At 35.5% G+C, this 20,279-nt stretch overlaps 2 protein-coding genes and 1 long non-coding RNA gene across 4 annotated transcripts; 2 read left to right on the forward strand and 1 right to left on the reverse strand.

The window, feature by feature from the left end:
- The first annotated feature begins 3,214 nt into the window (after positions 1-3,214).
- On the forward strand, positions 3,215-4,330 carry LOC130719780 (F-box/kelch-repeat protein At3g23880-like). The gene has a single exon (XM_057570389.1). The coding sequence runs from the start codon at positions 3,215-3,217 to the stop codon at positions 4,328-4,330; it is 1,116 nt and encodes a 371-aa protein (XP_057426372.1).
- A 1,756-nt stretch (positions 4,331-6,086) lies between these two features.
- Positions 6,087-13,460, reverse strand: LOC130721512 (uncharacterized). Of its 2 annotated transcripts, none has more exons than XR_009013485.1 (5): positions 9,800-13,460; positions 9,233-9,301; positions 7,174-7,351; positions 6,832-7,079; positions 6,087-6,695 (listed from the first exon to the last, which is right to left on the reverse strand). It is a non-coding gene; the product is annotated as an uncharacterized LOC130721512 (long non-coding RNA). The 2 variants fall into 2 exon arrangements; XR_009013484.1 differs by having other exon boundaries at positions 6,088-6,695; positions 6,919-7,079.
- A 3,075-nt stretch (positions 13,461-16,535) lies between these two features.
- Positions 16,536-18,473, forward strand: LOC130719781 (protein FAR1-RELATED SEQUENCE 5-like). The gene is made up of 4 exons (XM_057570390.1): positions 16,536-17,286; positions 17,382-18,039; positions 18,339-18,397; positions 18,439-18,473. Exons 1-4 carry the CDS (start codon positions 16,536-16,538, stop codon positions 18,471-18,473), a joined length of 1,503 nt encoding a protein of 500 aa, XP_057426373.1.
- The last annotated feature ends 1,806 nt before the right edge of the window (positions 18,474-20,279 follow it).

Genomic DNA, 20,279 nt, shown 5'->3' on the forward strand with positions numbered 1-20,279 from the left:
TGCTCATAACACTGACGACACCATTCTTCATGAATGGTCCAAGAGGCCTCTTAAAAAACCATGCTATTCTGCCATTTCCAAATTCGACACAAGTAGGTGACAAAGCGAGTTGTATTCCTTCCCTGTGCTTGTCTTCTCACCTAATCTCGACATTCATTCGAAAGAAAACCCAACCATGCCAGGGCTCCCACCCTCAAACAAATATCCCTCGAATGAGGGAAGTCCCTTAGGCAGTGGAGGGCATCCTCGTCCGCTGCAGAACAATGGGTACAGTTAGGTGAAATTGCTATATTGCATCTGAACCTATACCAATTTGTTAGCATATAGTTAAGCATCACAAGCCAAATAAACAATTGAATCCGCTCCAGAATCTTTAACCACCAAAGCCATTGCCACTCCGTCTGCAAAACAACTTCTTGCTATCGGTCTTGGAGCCAGGCATAACCATCCTTCACAAAATAACAATCGTTCTCACTATTCCCCCAAAACCGATAAGTCCCGGGGGTTGAGAACAATGAGAGGGTTAATTCACGTCAATTGATGGAGGAAATCGTAATTACATTAAATATATATATATATAGGGGCTATCAAGTTAGAGCAATGTTTATATATATATATATATAGGGGCTATCAAGTTAGAGCAATGTTTATATCGTGACCATTAAATTATACATCGATGATTGAGATTTAATGTTATTTAATGATCATTTGACTTTGTTAAAAAGTCATGTGACTTTGTGTTTTAATTTATCTTGATCATTCATGTTAAATTTAATGGTCACGATTTGATGCTCTCATCTCTCACAATAAAAATTGTTCTCACTTAATAAAATCAATGTAGTAAATTCCGCCGTGCAACGGACATGTTTCAATTTATGAATTTTTGTTTACTTTGCTCATCACTTCTGACTCTTCTACTTCATCTATTGATTATTATATTTTTAAAAATCAATGTATATTAGAGAAAGACAAAAGCAAACATAGCAAAACAGAGAAAAACTGAGTGAGCACTAGTCAGGAGCAACTTGACTAGAATAGTCTAAGGCAAAACTCAAGTATTAGACATCCTAGCGGAAGTGCAGCACTAGAACCCTTCAAAAACCCTTTAATTTGCCCAGCCAAGCTTCTCCCTATTCTGTTCCAAACACACAAGCAATTGTAGAGAAGCACCATCCTTCAGTTCAGTCACGAAAACACAGAAAGTCAGAAACAGATGGGAAAGATACTTTAAACCATCAAGAGGGCAGAGAATAGGTTGAGATTGCCATTCATACATGGAACAGTGAAAATCCTTTACCCTGCCAGATATCCATGCCACACCTTAAGTTGTGCCTTATCGAGTATTGCATCCTCTTGCAGCAACCCTCCATTGCATCCTATGTTCTCACAATTAGAGTAGAGTTAAGTAACCTTCCTCGGCCATTTAACCAACCCATATTAGTTTAGTTGAAAAAATTAATTTTGATGGTTATTTTCAAAGTTTTTTTCAATAAGATTACTTTTAAGTTTAATTGATACGTATTGTCGGTGTAAAACAGTCTTGCACTGACAACCAATCGCAACATACAACATAGGAAGAATAATAACTTTCATTTTAAATTATAATTAAAACAAAGATATATTTTATGATGTTGCGTAATTCAATAGGATGAGTGTGTAAAATCTATACAATTACACTAACGGTACATATCTATATAATTCTATTTTAAAATATTATATTATTTTGTTTAATTTTGATTGATTAATTACATAAATTTTTAGCTTTAGGTGAACGCCTAACTTTTTTACCTACGTTTCCTTTAAGAGATCAGATCATGTTCAAAAAAAATAAGATATCAGATCTTCTTTCAAAAAACATAAGAGATCATATCTTAAAAATGTAGAAAATTTAAAAATAATATGAAATTATTATTCTTTTCGAAAATAAATGAAAAAACCTCAAAAGATTCTAAAAAAATAATGAAATTAGACGATTAGAAATAAAACCAACATGAAGTCAAAATTGGACTGTTTTGAAAACAAATAAAATTTCATCATGAGATTTGACAATAAATCAAAATCTTACGTTTAATTTTGATTGATTAATTACATAAATTTAAGCTTTATTTTTTTGGTACATCGGAAACACAAATTTTACACTCAGGAATTAATATTTGGACCTCCCCGCCAAACCTATATGAACGCTTGATTTTTTCAACCTACATTTTCTTTACTTTTAATAAAAAATCAAAATACTTTCAAAAATTAAAAATTAAAAATCAAATTATCTTTCAAAAAATATAAAAAAGAAAACATCAGATTTAAAAATAATATGAAATAATTTTTTTTTGAAAATAAGTGAAAAAGCCTCAGAAGATTTTAAAAAATAATGAAATTAGAAATCAAAATTGGAGTCCATAAAAAAAAATCAAAATTGTAGGGTTTTGAAAACAAATCAAATTCCATCATGAGATTTGAAAATAAATCAAAATCTTATCAATCTTCATCTCAATCTTCAAAAATAAATTAAATGTTATCAAATAAGGAAGATTCTCCAAGTATAGAGAATTTACATTGAAACTAAATAAAAACAACAAAATCATATGAGTGAACAACCAACGAGAGTGTTGATGGGGGAAGACACACGTTCAAAGAAGCAAAGCATATTGACTGGTTGAGTGATCACTTATGAGAAAGTTCCATCGTTGAATCATCATTTCGATCGTGAACGGAAAAAGAGAAAGATCAGAGGAGCACTAGGACAGAAAGAAAAGGGGAAGTTTCAGGCTCATATTTTTCTTCAATCTAGGGACTCTTCCTAGCCCTTTAGCCACCTTTTCTATGCCCATGTAATATTGTTCACATACTGTTCTGCGTGTTCCTACTTTTGATCTAGTCAATATTATAAACAGGTAAACCGTTGACAAGAAATCCAAAAAATAAGAAAACATATATAATAGCCTTAAGCAGGGGTGAAGGTGATCACCAAAGCCAAATATAGATTGAGACAAATCCAAAGAATAGCTTATAATTTGAATTTGAAAATGTTAGAATTTCTGATTGATTTCATGGTGATATAGGAAGATCATAATTCATCTTAATCATCACAAACCTTCAGTTAATTATGTCTTTCTTATATATCTCACTTATGTTTAATTATGTGATCACACTTTTAATCATATAAATTGGTATTTTTTTCTGTCTCACTTTCTATTTCGTTATTTCTCATTTAGGCATGAAGGTCGAAACTCAACATGTGCCTCAAGATTTTATAACTGAAATTTTATTGAGGTTGCCGGTGAAATCTCTTATACGCTTTAAGGGTGTGTGCAAGTTTTGGCGCTCTCTCATATCTGATCCCCACTTTGCAAAATCACATTTTGAACTAGGTGCTCATAGTCATCGGCTCGCCTTGATCAAAATCTCTCATGGTATTCAAACCATAGACTTAGATGAATCGCTTCACTCTAATCCTATTTATGAACCAATAAAGATGGACTTTTCATCTACAGCTATAGGTATTGATATAGTAGGTTCATGTAGAGGCTTTTTGCTACTCACCTTAGATGAAAGGTTGTATGTGTGGAATCCATCTACACGTGCGCACAATCCAATACCTTCATCTCATATTCTTGACAATTATCATCTTCTATATGGCTTTGGGTATATATATGGCTTTGGGTATGATTCATCAAAAGATGACTACTTGGTTGTTCAAGTGTATGCTCAATATGCGGAGTTTTTCTCATTGAGAACTAATATGTGGAAACCAATTGAGGGTGTTGCCGATTTACCTCGCTTGAAACTCTCTACTGATCTAAGACCCGGGTTGCTCTTCAACGAGGCCATTCACTGGTTGTCTTATAACTGTGATGAATCAACATATGTTATTATCGTCTTTGATTTAACGCAAAAGAGACTTGTAGAAATACCCCAACCATATGATACTATACCCCGATTAGATGAGATTGCTCGTGGTGGTCGTGAACCAGATTGTAGTTTGTGGGTGCATGGAAGTTTTTTGAGTCTATCAGTTTTCATGTGGTGGACTAGTACAATTGAAATATGGGACATGAAAAAATACAAAGTAGAGTCAACTTGGAACAAGACTCTTGTTCTATCTTCGAGTAGCTTTACCTTCAATTATTCTTTATTATGCTCTACAAAAAGTGGTGACATTTTTATGAATAATATAGGAGAAGTGGTGAAGTGTCGTGATAAAGGGAACCTACTAGAGCCTTATTGCAAGTATCGTGATGGTGATCTTGAATTTCATGTGCCCATGTATACTGAGTCTATCCTTTCACTTCCTGATGTTGATGTAAGTGAGCAAAGTGAAGAAGATGATTGAAATGCGCCCTGAACTTTTAACATCTTTTACCTATTTAAGCTTTTTTTTTTTTAACTTTTTACCTACTTCACGCCGTTCACGGTTAATAGTATACTAGGATTATACCCGTTTGTCTGTGCGATGCACGAATAATTTTTCACGAATTCCACTGTTAACTACAATTATTCAGAATTTGATATATATTGAATAATACAATTATGTATTTTTTAAGAATACAATATTAATTAGTCAAACACTTATATATCGTTATTATCTTCTGTCTATTTTTCTTATATGAATTATATGAGTTTTAAATGTTAATTGTGTTTGACCCCTGTCGACTTGTAATTTGGCACAATCTTTACTATAAAAAATGAAAAGTTGGCTGAAATATAATAACATATTAGACTATGAGAGAGATATTTGAAACTAAAAGAAAATACTTCTATACATATCCAAAAGTAATGATTTATTCATATCTCACTTTCAAAAGATACCCGTTTGTGTGTGCGATGCACGAGAAATATGTTCAACAATTTGCTCAGACTAATTATGTGATAAATACATGAGTTATATAATCATTGATGTTATATCAAATAAATTAACAGTCAGTTTTATTTATCACTGATAGATGACATTCTACCCTTATTTTATGAGTAACATTTATCAAGGATATCTCACATAATAATTTTTACCGATTTTGAATTTGGCAAATTCAATAAATTAATTAACCAACGCTTTGCAGTTTGGCCACATGGTCTTTGTCTCATTTGATTGTTCACAGTTTTTAATCATAAATTCAGGGAATAATTTATTATCCACATATATGAAATTTTTCTAAATCCGCTAAAAAAATTAGGAACATCCCTTGTTATTTTCATATAGATAGTGTTGAGAATCAACCCTCTTAATATGTACTGAAATATCTCTTATATAAGATATTTTCTCGTCTTTAGCTCTAATAAAATAAACAGATAAATAAAAAAATTATTTTACAATGCATTTGAAAGAACTATAAACATATTATAAAATAAACAGATAAATAAAAAAATTACTTTACAATGCATTTGAAAGAACTATAAACATATTATAGCTTAAACTTAAAAAACAATAGTGTAACAGAATAGGAGAAAGGAACAATAAATAAGATATACATATATATGATTTTATGAGTAACTTTTATAGAATGAATTCCGACCGCTCTCATACATGTTCCTGATCTAAAGCAATCCATAGTTGTATCTGTGCTAGTTCAGCATGATACCAACAGCCAGGTATTTTTTAACAATAATAGTTAGGTTGGGAAGGAGTAGCTTCAGGGGAGGACATACTAATTTGGAAAGTAGACAAACTAAAATCCACAAGCCTTTCTCAAAGCTCTCTTTCACGGGTTAAAATAATTTCTATCCATATAGTAAATTGGTTTTCAATGGCAGGGCATAGCCTTTCCAAGTTTTGAATCATTCTACTTGACTCTTCCAGTCATTTGTTCAGCATTAAGCTTTGCTAACACCACACACTTAAGAATTATATTGTGCAATTTATGGATAGATTCGTTGTAATTTTCTTGGCCAATATTCAGGAGCTTTAAATAGTGTCCAATTTATTCATAAAATCATTTGGATGGTGAACCATGTGATTAATGGTATCATATATTGTATATGGAATCATGAAAGTACCTCTCTTTGTAAGGCCTCATCAAGTTCCAGTTTATTATCAAATGTTTTATCTTTAGCATACAACTGGGATAAACAATCCCTTATCATGAAAATCATGAAAAATAAGAAAATGATCACCAACAAAAAAGATTGAGCTTTATTCTATAATTGTCACAATTCCAGAAACAATATTAACATTTCTTGTTTATACAAGACATGCATTTCCAGTTTCCAATGAATCTAAATGATAGGATGTGGAAGGGAACTTCCCTTATGGGAACTCCTAGAGGTAACTTTGTTTTTTTTCTTTTCCTATTTGAATTTCTTCTTCCAAAAAGAAACTTCTACAACAAATGAACTACATAAGTCCTCCTTAGTTATGACAGGAAAGTAAAGTCATGGACAGACCTTCCATGCTATTGCAGTAAAGATCTACTGACAGACTGAGTAGGGTGACCAGTTGAGACCAAATCTACAGTTTGGTTCTTCATAGCACCCAAGATTTCTTGAGGGGTCTTCTTCAATTCAGCCACAAGCCTCTTGAAAGTCTCTCTGATGTCTGTCAAAGTCAATTATGGCAGAGTTCTCTCATCAGCAAAATCAACCCTAAGTGTGAGGAACCCATGGCAAGGTCTCTACATCAATATTGACGGACCGCTAATAACCATAATGTGATGCGATGACATTCTCCATCCTTCTGCAAAGGAATAAGATAGTTTGGTTGTTTTCTGCGATATAAGATGCAGCATGTACTTATTAGCAACTCATTCTTGTTTATCCCTAGAATGATAGTACTCCTAGTTGTGGAAGATTCAAATAAAACTAATTTTGCACTTAATAAAGCAATGACAGAATTATAACTACCTTCCATTCAATTTCAAGATGCATCCCATAGTATTTGTGTTAATAGAGCAAATCAATTCTTAATTATGAGCAGAATATGGATCTTACGCTAAGATGTGTGCACCAAAACTTTCCAAAGATGATACATAGGACTGGTACAAAGCATGTAATGTTGATTCATAGGATCTCGTTCATAATTAATAGGAAGTGTATCTATTGTAACCACATTCATTACCCAAACTTTCAAATCCTTCAAAGTTGCAGCAAACCTAAAATTCAAAAGACAGGCAAAGATGTCAAGTACAGGAGGCAAAAATAAGAGGTTAATATAATGTAGAGCAACATTGAAACAATTTTACTCACCCTCCATGGATCGATCTCATATCCATAACATCCCACATATTGGACTATTGAATTCCCATCCCATTTAGATAAGACTTGGAAACTACATGCTTCCAGTATTCAAAATCAACAGTAATAACAACTCAAAGGAAGTGATTAAAATCAAGTATAGTTACTCCAGCCAAGATCAATTGAATACCTACATCAATAATCAGTTATGAGTTAATATTAGCTTATCTCTAGAAAATGATATAAACACATGGGATCAATCATCCTTCTACGAAATAAGTTAACTAAATTACCATGAAATGAATTAGTTTTACCTATTGTCTACAATGAACCCAGATAAACAGATTGAAGCAAATACCCACTTGAAACTGGTTCAGCTTAGAAAATTGCTCAGTAATGAACATAAAGGCAAGAGCTTAATGAATTATGCAGTTTGCAATTAAATAACACCATGACTAAAACTAAAAGAAAACTGAGGCTAATGACAGAAGTGAACATAAGTAGACTTGGAATAATAATCCTTTTAGGTGGGAGAAAGAGGTGAATTGGAGAGTACTCAAATTCATCCACTCAAGTTCATTGCCGCATCATATGTACTTTAGCTAATTCTATAGTGGATCATGTTTAGAACTTCTCCACCCATGAACCATGTTTTTACTACTAAAATTCAGTACATGGTATTAGGAATATGCTCCTTATGGTCTAATGTTTTTTGCAGGAAAGCTGTTTTAACTCACATAAAAATGCACATTGAGGTATAGAGGTCGAAATTTTTTTGGAAATTTAATGTTAGAAATTTGAGCATGAGTGATATATGTGTTTTGGTAAATAACTTAAGTAAGTGTTTATTGCCTAAACTCTTTTCACATAAGATCTTATTGATAAGATAATCTAAGAAACTTATTGGAATAGGCCTAAAATAGCTTATAAGTCGATGTATGTCAATTCATAAGCTAATCTAAGCAGCTTCTGAAAATAAGTTCGAAACTACCAGTGTTTTCTTTTAGTAGGCAAGCTAAAAATCAGTCCTTATGAACCCTGACTAAAAAAACAATTAATATATGAGTGTAAAAATATAAGATCATAGTAATTTTCATAATCTGAACTCTGAAGCACTCAATGAAAACCAGAACAGTGTAAAAAAAATTATCAATAGAAGTGTGAGCCTTATGACAGAGAGTAAACGCTAAAAAATTTATATAAAAACATGGACACACAGAAAGAAAAAAGTAGAAGTTTGATCCTTATGATAGAGAGTAAAAGAAAAATTCTAATTAGTCTTGCAATTATCAATCAATAATTTTGACATTAGATAAAATGTATCAGTGTACACATACACGTGCAAAACCAGAAACCACCACCATTCATTTAGACACTGAATAAAAAATAAGAAGAGATGAAAGCATGAATCAAAGCCAATGAAGTTGATACCAAAAACATGTCGCTACTGCTGCAGCCAACTATCATTTTGAAACCAGGTTTTATTAAGTCTACAAAGTAATCCAGTTATTGATTCTAAATGACAGATTGATTACAGGATTAAAATCACTTTAAAGTAATCCATAATTGATCAAAGGATTCTAAATCCAATTATTCTCTTCCAAGGTTAATTTCAGCGCTTTTGATTGAAAGCCTACAAAGTAATCCAGCCTATAAAGCCTACAAATTATCATTGGATCTAAATGAAAATTATGCTAAATAAATTTCCAGAGGAAATACTTAGGTGAGTCACAAAATTAGGAGACAGTCAATATTTTATTTTGAAGGATCAAATGACTGATTCATTCTTGAACCCAAAGCTTACATTACCCACCCTTGTCTTTTAAGCAACAACTAATACCAATTGAAAACACACCTTGGAAGAGAACCATGACAAGTGTCTCTATGAACTTTTACCATTATAATTATTATAATTGTTTGAAGCTATATTTCTGAACTCTAATTCTTAATTGTATTCACAATATCAGGATGAGAAGCAATAACACAGCAAGAGTTTCGTATATATATATACCAATATGTACTACCAGAAGTTTGAGAAGATAGAAAAATAGGGAAATTAAAGAACTCTTACATGTTCCAGGAAGCAACTACATAATTTTGGTATCATTGATTGCTGCACATTTGCTTCAATCTTCTCACCCTACAAAATAACAAAAATAGTATAGACTCATTGGATGAACACAGATAAAAACAGATGATATTTAATATTCCTGCATATTTGGATTTTGAGAGGTTTGAATGAGGATTGTGTGAAATGTAGTGGAGTGAATTGTGGTGCAGCAAAGGTTGTGTAAATGGTGCTGGAGTGAGGGTTGTGTGAGAATTTATAGACAAACGGATCTGATAAAAAAATTCAAAGAAGAAGAGATTGTGCATTCCACATATAACCCTAGACCTAAAAACCTAATCCCAACTTCAAATCAGAGTGGAAATGACAGATGCATATCAAAATGGAAATGACAAATGCATGAATAACTGATGAACCCAACCTAACCACGGGTAATAGTTGCAAATCAAGTACCAAATCACCCAATCTAATAAAAAATATCAGATTAAAAATTCAAATAAAGGACAAATTTAGGAGAAACGAAAGAGATGTGCTCAGCTACAGTCAATGGAGAACTGTTACGAAACTTACCCACGTATTGGTTGAAGGATTGACGTGAAAGCCAGCACCGGAGAAGCCATGAGAAGAAGCCGCAGATCGTGGAAAGCAGATCTTCTGGTCAAGGTGACATGATTGCCAGCTAGGGTTGAAGGGAGATTGGAGGCGGAAGAGAAACGAAAGATGATGAATTGTACGGCAGAGTGGGTAGAAAGGAGAGGAAACACGCGATTGCCAGCTAGGGTTGATGAGAGATTGGAGAGAAACAGTGCTGAAGCGGAAACGACATCATTTTCAACTTTCAGAGTGAAAAAAAAATAAAAAAAGGTCAGAAAGCAGGACAGGTGTCGCTACTCCATTGGAGGTCTTTTAGCTACAGTGAAAAGGAGGTTCACAGATAAGAAGTAGTAGATATTTCTCCTTTTTATTATGAGAAATTGACCATGATGTAATCACTGTGTATTTGCATGTGTTATGGTAAATTGATTCTTTCTATTATTTTAGCATGCTTAAGATTGAATTTTACCACGTGTTGTAGTCAATTATCTTATTTTAAAAAATGTATTTGCTCTGTTCTTGAGTAAACTTGATACTTCAAATAATTAGGCAATCGCAAGGCATATCAAAGGCATGATTCATTCATATTTCCACTTTTTTTCATTTCATATCTTTAACATTTTCTTCTCCTTTGTTCTTATCTTTCTCTTCTTTTTCACCCCATACACATATAATGGGCCACATAGACCATATTATAATTAACAAATATGTCATACGTACAGTTAAAACAAATTCATAACTCAAAATAAAGATATATAAGAAGGCTGTATTTAAAATTGTACGAGGATAAATCAACCTTGCAACTTGCACAGGACAACAGAGAAATAATATTGCAGGGGAATGATAGAAATGTTTAACATCATAGAATTCATTCACACAAGCAAAGCTATCCTTCAAGTAGCAGCATAACATTGATATTTTAGTTTATTTACAGCTTAGGTTTTGGCAGTCTCTTATATCCAATCCCTATTTGCAAAACTACATTTTGAACTTGGTTCTCATAGTGTTAATCCATAGAATAGTGTTAATTAATTTTCACTTTTCACTTTTAGTGTTGTGAGGTTGTGCTGTTAATTATAATTTTTAATAATAAATAATATATCTTATAGTAAATTAATATTATTTGATTATTATCGATTCAACTATTTTTGAAACATTTAAGTTTTAAACCTTTAATCGGTATTTTGACCGGTTCAATATTTTGGTTCAGTTTTAAAAATACTGGTATAAATTATAAAGTGTGGATATTGATGACTAATTCTTAGGGGCTGAATACAATATATTTGGACATGCTCACTTAGTGCAAGTTTGATTTAGGGTTAGAATTAATGAGACCGAGAAATTAACACATTATGTTGAACATGAATCAAAGATATAAGATTTTAACACGTTAACATTCACGAAAAAGAAAATATAGAGTAAAAAATAAAAATTTATTAAGAAAAACCCCTCCATGTTTGAAAGGTGAGATAAGGTGAAATTACATAATACACTTATTTTTTCTTCTCTATGACGAACGCATAGTCGCAAGTGCGTGTCAAAATAATTCTGCAATTAAATTGATAGTGCAGTACAAAGTGTAACACCATGATCACTTTCTTGACTTAAGTGACTTATAAACAAAATTCAGAGATGAAAGCAAGTAAGAGGGTTGATTGATTATCAAGCAGTATATCAACCAATTGGATTATCAAATTGGAAAAACGTTAGTCTACGGGTTGTAATAGTCAAGTGCAACAAAACCTTCACCGGTCACAGGAGATTAATTCAATTATTTATTCAAGTATCTGAGTAGAAACTCAACTCACAATTGTGAGTTGGAATCCTAAATCCTCTACCGGACGATCGTCCAATATTTGATTTGTTCATGTTAAGAAAGAGACATCGTCCCCTCAAAGTACAAGAACGGTCTTAAGAGACAAGATCATCAAAGTAAACAACCAATCAGTGTTAGAGATGTACATACCTTTGATAACAGTATTCACCATCGCTTCACTGATTCACTCGCTTAGATAAGACAAATAGAACAGAATAAAACTTTGAATTCATACGTCATGAATAGAACGCATATTCAAACATGTGTAAAAATTATAAATCAACTTTAAATAAAAAGATGAATTACTATTAAGGGAAAAATCTCAGATATGCAAACGCATGAAAATTAAGAACCCTCATACTAACATAAAAGTTGAGCAAGCCATAAGAAAAATAACTAAAATAAGGATTAGAAGAAAAGAGGTGAGATGAGGTGCCTAACAAGAGTCTCAACTAGCCTATTTATTTTTTTAGAAAGCACAAATTTATATTAGATGGAAAAGGTTCATAATAAAAATTAAGTGAGCAACATCCCCTCCTATAATACACAAGGAAGCCTAAAATCAAATTGATTTGGTGCATCAACTTGTAAAGAAACTATTGAAACACAACACCTAAAACACACCTGCAATTTGGATAAACCCCAAGCAATAGGGAATTAGCGAAAGCCTCATAACCCGACAAAAATTGAATCCATCCCGCCATAGGAGGGGACGCAAATCAGGACGGGACAACGACTTGAAAGCGAAAACATAAAAACCACCCAAGAAATCAGTCGCGATGCTGATTTGGCCGGACCAGCAAACCGGACAACGAGATCAGAGCGGAGTCACAACCACCTAAACAACATCACCCTGGAAACACCATTGTCGACCTCAACATCACCTGCCTAGAACTTTCTACTCTTCAAGTAAAATCTTTTTTTTTGGAAAGCAAGAAAGATACTGAATGAAGTGCATAAAAACCAACTGATGCAATACAGTGAGATGTGTATTTATCAACTTGAAATAGCACGAATCTGCATAAGCTCCTCTAGAAAATCATCAAGCTTCTCAAAAGTGTTGTTTGGTCTTACCACCTCATGTGCAATGTTCCCCTTGCAGGCCAACTTGCGTATAAAATTCAAACTGTCATGTGAAAACCCAGCTTCTTCGAGAACCTTGATGACCAAATCACTATCAGTACCTATATCTTCCCCAGCAAACAGAACGCTTGTGAAGCCAAGAAAACGGCTCCATAGTCACTGCCATGAATCAACACCAAAGACAAGGGCGAAAAGAGCACACCGCCAACACTGAGGCACCAAAACCGCAAGGGAAAAACAGGGGAAAGAAAACAGAGATCGACCACTCTGTAGGATCTCCAACAGAACTCGACCTAAAACCCAAGGTCGGTACCAACCTCCAACGCAACTTCAAAGCTCTCAACGAGACATGATGAAGACAAACCATATCTAAGAAAAACACCTCAGCATACGACAGAAGAGAGTTGGTAAAACGGAAGGACTGACGGCTGGATGGAAGGGTGGCACAAGAAGCACAAAAATCCGCAGCACAGCAAGCCCAAGGGAGGCGAACACGACCCAGATCGCGCGATCCGAATCTTCGCCGCCGTGACAGGAAGAGCGACCGCCACCTTATTGAAAACTGAAAGGTGAAGGAAGGGAGAAGGGCAGCCAACGTAAGACACGAAACAAACAAAGGGGTTGGCGGGTTGCCGCCACAACACGGTGGCGCGGCAAACACCCAGAGGAATAAGGTCAGGAGCGTAAAAGGAGAGAGAGGGAGTTGCGAAAACACACAACTGTGTAAATATTCACTGAAATTTTGATGACTAGCCTATGGAGAGTGCACAATTGATAGCTTGTGTAAGGTTACACAAGCTACTTTTGACCTGCAATAGCAGGTTTAGCAGGTAATTGATATTTTTTGAAAAATAAAATAATTAATAAATTATAATATAATTAGTAAAATAGTTAGTTAATAATTAATTAATTATAGTTAAGTGGGTGTGGTAATTTTTTCAGTTACCTATTCAGTAAAAAAAAAAAAAAAAAAAAATTTAAGTTAAACATTAATCATTAACAAAATAATTTCATCCATTCCTTTCACCTTTCACCTTCAGTAACAAAATTCACCTTTCATTTTTTCAATATTGTCCAAACCTGATTGAATCTAGATACATCCCCTCATTCATGTTCATCATCTCCAGTTAGGTTACGCCTACTTCCAAACCCCCAAACCCGATTCTCCTCTTTCACTCAAACCCCCAAACCCCCAAACCCGATTCTCCATCGTGACCTCCATCTGTCGTCAGTTCCATCGTGACCATAGTGCAGTAGCCTCATACACAGCAACGATGATGTAGCCTCATCCCCAAACGCGATTCTTCTCTGTTGGAGTTCCGATTAGGTAAAACTCATCCATTTCCTTCATGGTTGCTTCGATTTGGCCCTCGTGTGTTCTGGTTTGAACTGTAGCGGGAGACAGGAGACCTGATTTTGCTTTCCGTGTTTTTGGGTTGGTTGCTGGAGTTGATCATGTCTTCTAATACCCAGGAGTCTCGGTCCAACTGTCATAATGATGAGCCCCCACTGCAGTCCCCAGTTCAGGTAACTACTAATGCCCCTGGTCCCTGTCTTCTAGCAGCTAAGTTCTGAAAATTACATAGCTGGGTTAGGAAGTTGTGTTTTACCTGCATTTGATACCTGCATTTAAGTTGTGGTTGTTAATTTGTAATCAAGGATTCTGAAAATTCCATAGCTGTGTTATGCTTTGTGTGGAAAAATAAGTTCTGAAAATTACATACTGCGTGTGACAATTAATTTTTATTGGTTGATTGCACTGCCTGCCAGGATGCACAAGATGTTCTAGTGCAAGAACATCATCTCACTCGGGCAGTTTGCTCTCTTGGTGAAGAGGAAGAAGGGTCATTTGGAGAACATGAAGAAGATGGGAGTGATGAAGAAGATTGTAGTAATGAAGAAGATGGGAGTGATGGAGAAGATGGGATTGATGAAGAAGATGGGAGTGATGAAGAAGATGGGAGTGATGAACAAGCTGTTGAGGAACAAGTTCATGATACGGCTGAAACTGAAATTGCTATCAATGGTTTAGAAGACTTGGGGGGGTGTAATTTTCAAAGAACTATCTGTGAATGACATTCTTAGATATCACTTTCCGGATCGCGAAGTTGGTTACTTGTTCTATAGTTGGTATACTCGGATGCACGGATTGATGGTGTGAAAAACGACTAGAAGGGGGGGTTGAATAGCGTGTTCAATATAAAAACTTTCCCCTTAAGATTTAAAGTAAATCTTTTCGGTTTCTCTACGATAGATGGTGCAGCGGATAAAGATAGAGAGAAGAGAGAAGCACACAAGTATTTTATCCTGGTTCACTTGATAAATCCCTCAAGCTAATCCAGTCCACCCGTTAAGGTGATTTCTTCCTTCTTAGAATGAAGACAATCCACTAATCAGATAATTGTTACAACTGCACTTGAAACCTACAAGTGACTAACAATACACTGACTTAGCTCACACTAAGATTCACTCTCTTAGTCTTCTCTAGGATCCGATCAACCTTGATCTCCTAAAGGAATCACCACTAAGATTCACTCTCTTAGTCTTCTTAAGGATACTGACCTACCCGGTCCCTTAAGGAAAATCAAACAACTGTTTGAGGTTGGTGTTTACAAAGGTTTGCTTCTAAATAAGCTGAGTGTAAACTAAATAAGAACAGATGAAGAAAGTAGAAGCTTGAATCTTTTCTTGTATTGCAGCTCTTGATCTCTCTCTCTATTTGCTTTCTTCTTTTTCTTCAGCCTTTTATAGTCCAAGGTGCAAAGGATATTTCTGTTGAGAGAATATGACCGTTGGAGGGCATTTCTGGAACTTCCAGAACCTGCTGTGGCTGAACCTTGGTAGGTAGGCTTTTCAGAATAGTACACTGCTCTTGTACTTCTTGATAGAGACATTTGCCTTTAACCATTGACTTCTGATCAGAGGAATGCTTCGTGTTGGAACTTGTGAAGCTTGGTGATCAGAGTCAGAGGGATGCTTGGATCCTCTGACCTTCGTAACTTCTGCTTCTGGACCTTCAGAGCTTCTGGACCTTCAGAGCCTCTGGTCCCTCAGAGCTTCTGGTCTTCAGATCTTCTGATCCTCAGATCTTCTGATCCTCTGATCTTCTGATCCTCTGATCCTCAGATCCTCTGATCTTCAGATCTTCTGATCTTCAGATCCTCTGATCCTCAGATCCTCTGATCTTTAGATCTTCTGATCTTCAGAACTTCTGACGAATATATCTTCTGGTGTCAGAATCAGAACCTGTTTGTCAAAACACTCAAGACAAACATTAGAGTATCATAGTTGTTCATCCACAAATAAATACTTGTTATCATCAAAACATAGAGTTGTACCACATGACCAAATCTTGATCTTACAATCTCCCCCTTTTTGATGATGACAAAACCATGTATTTTGATGAACAACTCTAAACAAATAAACTGAATACACTCAGAGTATAAGGTATCAGAGTTAAAACTTATCCTGATGTGTATAGTTTTTCTTGCTCCTTCTGAATCCAAGACTCGTGCTTGATTCTGAGCTAAGCTCCCCCTGAATCTAATACTTAATATCAACGTTAGTAATATCTAGATTCTGAGCTAAATAATATAGGAGTTGTCAAGATACTATCAGTTCTCCCCCTTTTTGTCATAAGCAAAAAGAATGAAGGTGGGAAAAAAATAGTAAGAGCATAAGACGAAATACTCCCCCTCAGAATCTGTTTGTGATGACCATAATCATGTGCTTGTTGGAGACAATTTGATTGGATTGGCACCTGCCCATAGGAAAATGAATGAGGCTGACATTACTCAATTGAATTGCTATAGGATGGCAGGAATCAACACTCCAAAAGCTTACGGTGTGTTTGCCAACCAGATGGGTGGATATCACAATGTTCCTTTTGGTCCGAGACAAATGTACAATGAACGATTTAAAAAGAAGAAGGCCAAAGTATGTGATGCGAGAGGTGTCATTGGTTTCTTACGTAAGTTGAAGGAGAAAGATCCTGATCTGTTTTGGAAACACACTTATAATCAGGATCGAAGGCTAGACAAGTTGTTTTGGAGTGATGGTTGCAGCCGTGACAACTATTCATTGTTTGGTGATGTGTTGGCGTTTGATGCAACGTACAAGAAGAACAAGTACAAGCGGCCACTTGTTATATTCTCTGGGGTTAATCATCACAACCAAACAATTATATTTGCTGCTGCTCTAATTTCCAATGAGCAAGAGGATACATATGTTTGGTTGCTTCAGAATTTGTTGGATGCAATGCACGGGAAGTTTCCAATGTCGGTGATCACAGATGGAGATCTGGCAATGAAAAATGCGATTAGAAAGGTTTTACCAAATGCTCATCATAGGTTATGTGCTTGGCATCTTCTCCGGAATGCAGTGAGCAATGTTGCTGAACCAAAATTCATTAAAATACTTACTAGATGCATGCTTTGGGATCTTGAAGTAGCTGAGTTTGAGAAAAAATGGTCTGAAATGGTGATTGAATGTGGATGTGAAGAGAATGAATGGGTTCAAGACTTGTATGCGCGGAAGAAGATGTGGGCTACTGCACATATGCGGGGTGACTTTTTTGCGGGCTTCCGTACGACCTCTCGAGGGTTGAGGGATTACACGCCCAGGTTGGCAAGTTTGTTGACTCATGGAATAACTTGACAGATTTTATGCACAATTTCAACCGATATTTGAGTTATCAGCGACAAAGGGAACTTGAGGCTGATTTTGCATCTATGCACGGAGACCATGTTCCTCAAACCCAACTAAAGAGACTTGAAAGGTCCGCTTCCAACCATTATACAAATAGCATTTTCAAGCTTATCTCTAAGGGTCTTCATCGGTCAATGATGCTAAAGGTGGATCTTTACAAGGAGACTTCAAGTTCCATCATTTACTTTGTCTCGCATTTCTCCTTGTCTAGTAGGAAATGGGTTGTCTCATTGTGCCAAACAAGTGCTGTCTTTAAATGCTCTTGTATGAGGATGGAATCGCATGGTATTCCGTGCGATCACATTCTTGCTGTATGCAGATTTTTAGACCTACCTGAAATTCCCTCAACCTTAATTATGGGGAGATGGACCAAATCAACAAAAGAGGGTCTTGACTTGCGTGGGGAACAATTGGCTTCATGGGACCCAATGGATGTTTGTAGATTTCACGTTTTGAGGGAAAACTGCAGGAGGATGGCTAAAGCAGCTTGTAGAGCACCAGATAAGTTTCGGGAAACAAATGAGATTGTTTTGAAACAGGCAAGAAAGATGGAAAAAAGTGATGATGTCGTAAAAGAACCTGTACCAAGGGTGGATAATGATCCTGACAGGTACTTGCGTGACCCCCTCAAACACGTTAAAAAACGCATGGATAGTGCACTTGGAGAGGGGAGACGTACTACCCACTGCGGTCTTTGCGGTGATGCGGGGCATAATCGAAAAACTTGCCTAAGACAAACATAATGAGGTGAGAATATTTCTGTTTTGGTCCATAATTGTGATGCTAGTTGGGTTTAAATGTGTTGAGGCTCTATCCTTTCTTTTCTCCTTTTGACATATCAATTTCCAAAACACAATCCAATTAATTAATTGTAGTAGTAATTTAATTTTGATCTTTGTATTGTAACAGGTGTGCTGCTGGAGCATTGATGCAGTTGAAGTGCATACTTGGAGATGTAGCTGGAGATGGTCTGTTTGTACCTTACTCATATATTTGTGATTTCATTTAGGTTTGATGATGATGGATCATAAGCCAATACATTGATGAGCTGTGGTGTGTTTGGTCTGTTTGAATTGTAATAATTCTAGTATGTGGACCCTTGTTGGTTTCATTTGTGGTACCCTTTCTGCTATTTCAAAATGTGCTGGACCAGTGGACACGCCTTAAATATAATTATAATTCTGTTTTTCCCTATTTTACTTCACGGATTAGGCTTTTTTTTGTTAACAGGTTGTAATTTTTTTTTCTGTTTTAGCATTTTTTTTGGAGGAAGATATAGATATAGATTGGGCCTTAGAATTTAATGGCCCAAACCGGCCCAAACAATCCAAAGAAAGTAGGGTGATTCCAGCAGCAATCCAATTAATTATTTTTAAAATCAGCTCATAAAATGTTGACGATTAATACATGAAAAGAGAATTTTATCCTTTATTTGAACAACCAAACATTAAACTACGGAACCTTAAACTACATCCGACAAATTTAAATTAAAGCGGTGAGGATGTCGCTTTACAATAAAGTTCAGTAACGGCGACGGCGGTAGTAGTGAATAGCGACTTCATAAGTGTCACAAAACTTAGTAGGCCTAACTGTTATACTATCACCTTCATCCAAATTGTGTTCTAACACAAAATCATACCAGCCTGTCCCCCCAAAATAACACGTGAATGCACTGTTGTAATGCCAAATGAGTCTCACATAGTAACGTCTCCCTCCAGTGGTTTCCAAATGGACATGTGAATACCTTCGTGACATCCATGTTCGGACAAAACTTGCGGGGATGCACTAAAAATCAAAGTTGAGCACAAATAAATTAGATGCTGAAAAATAAAAATGGTGCACAAATTAATGAGATGATGACAAAATCAGTTTCACTACCAATGCTTGGTCCGCTGAAGCTTGAGAATATGTAATTTCCTTGGTGAAAGAAGGAACAAAAGGACCATGCCCCACTCTCTCTTCACGTTCAACAGGTTGTTGGACCTCCGGCAGGATCATCTCTTCCTCATGTTGTGATTCATCATCTGAATGAACCTCAATTGGCTCCTCCTTGATCTTGCCATATGTAGAGCAGGCCATTTTTTCTAATGGAATTGAGTTGTGAGTGAGAGTGGGTCGGTTGAAAGGGACGTGAGTGAGGGTGTGGGTGGGTTGAAAGGGACGTGAATGAGTGTGTGTTTATATAGAAGGGGTGTGTTGGTGGGGGAGTGGTTACAAGCATTAATGGTTTGTTAATGGGTAATTGAATGAGTTTTGGTAGTTACGGTCAGCAACTTTGACCATAAAGTTGGGAAACGGTGCCTGACCATGCATTTAGGTTCCTAAAATTTTGAAATTCTAACATGCTGACTGCTGACCAACATTCAAAGTCACATAATTTCTGACTTTGCACTTAGGTCCTTATATCCTTCTTATTAATGGTTTAGTGTCAACAAATTATTGGGCCAAGTCAGCCCACTACTCAAACTTTTGTGTTAAAATTCAATGGGCCAAGTAGGCCCATTACTCACTTTTACTTAATTTTTTTGTAAAAATTAATGGGCCAAGGCGCCCCACTACTCATATTTTTTTTTGTTACTGTTTAATGGGCCACGAAGACAACTTTTAATAAAAATAAAAAATAATAGAAATAACAAATGCAAATGCAAATGCAAATGCAATAATATCATATAATATCCCACAAATGGTGGTAATACCCTGCAAACTCAGAACTACAAACAATTTTTCAAATGCAAATGCAATAATATCATATCATATCCCACAAATGGTGGTAATACTATGCATTGCCCACCAGAGGAAATTCAATGCATTGTATTACCACACCACAGAATCATCCAATCATCCAGTAGC

The sequence above is a fragment of the Lotus japonicus genome, chromosome 5 (genome assembly GCF_012489685.1).
Source record: "Lotus japonicus ecotype B-129 chromosome 5, LjGifu_v1.2".
NCBI lineage: Eukaryota > Viridiplantae > Streptophyta > Magnoliopsida > Fabales > Fabaceae > Lotus > Lotus japonicus.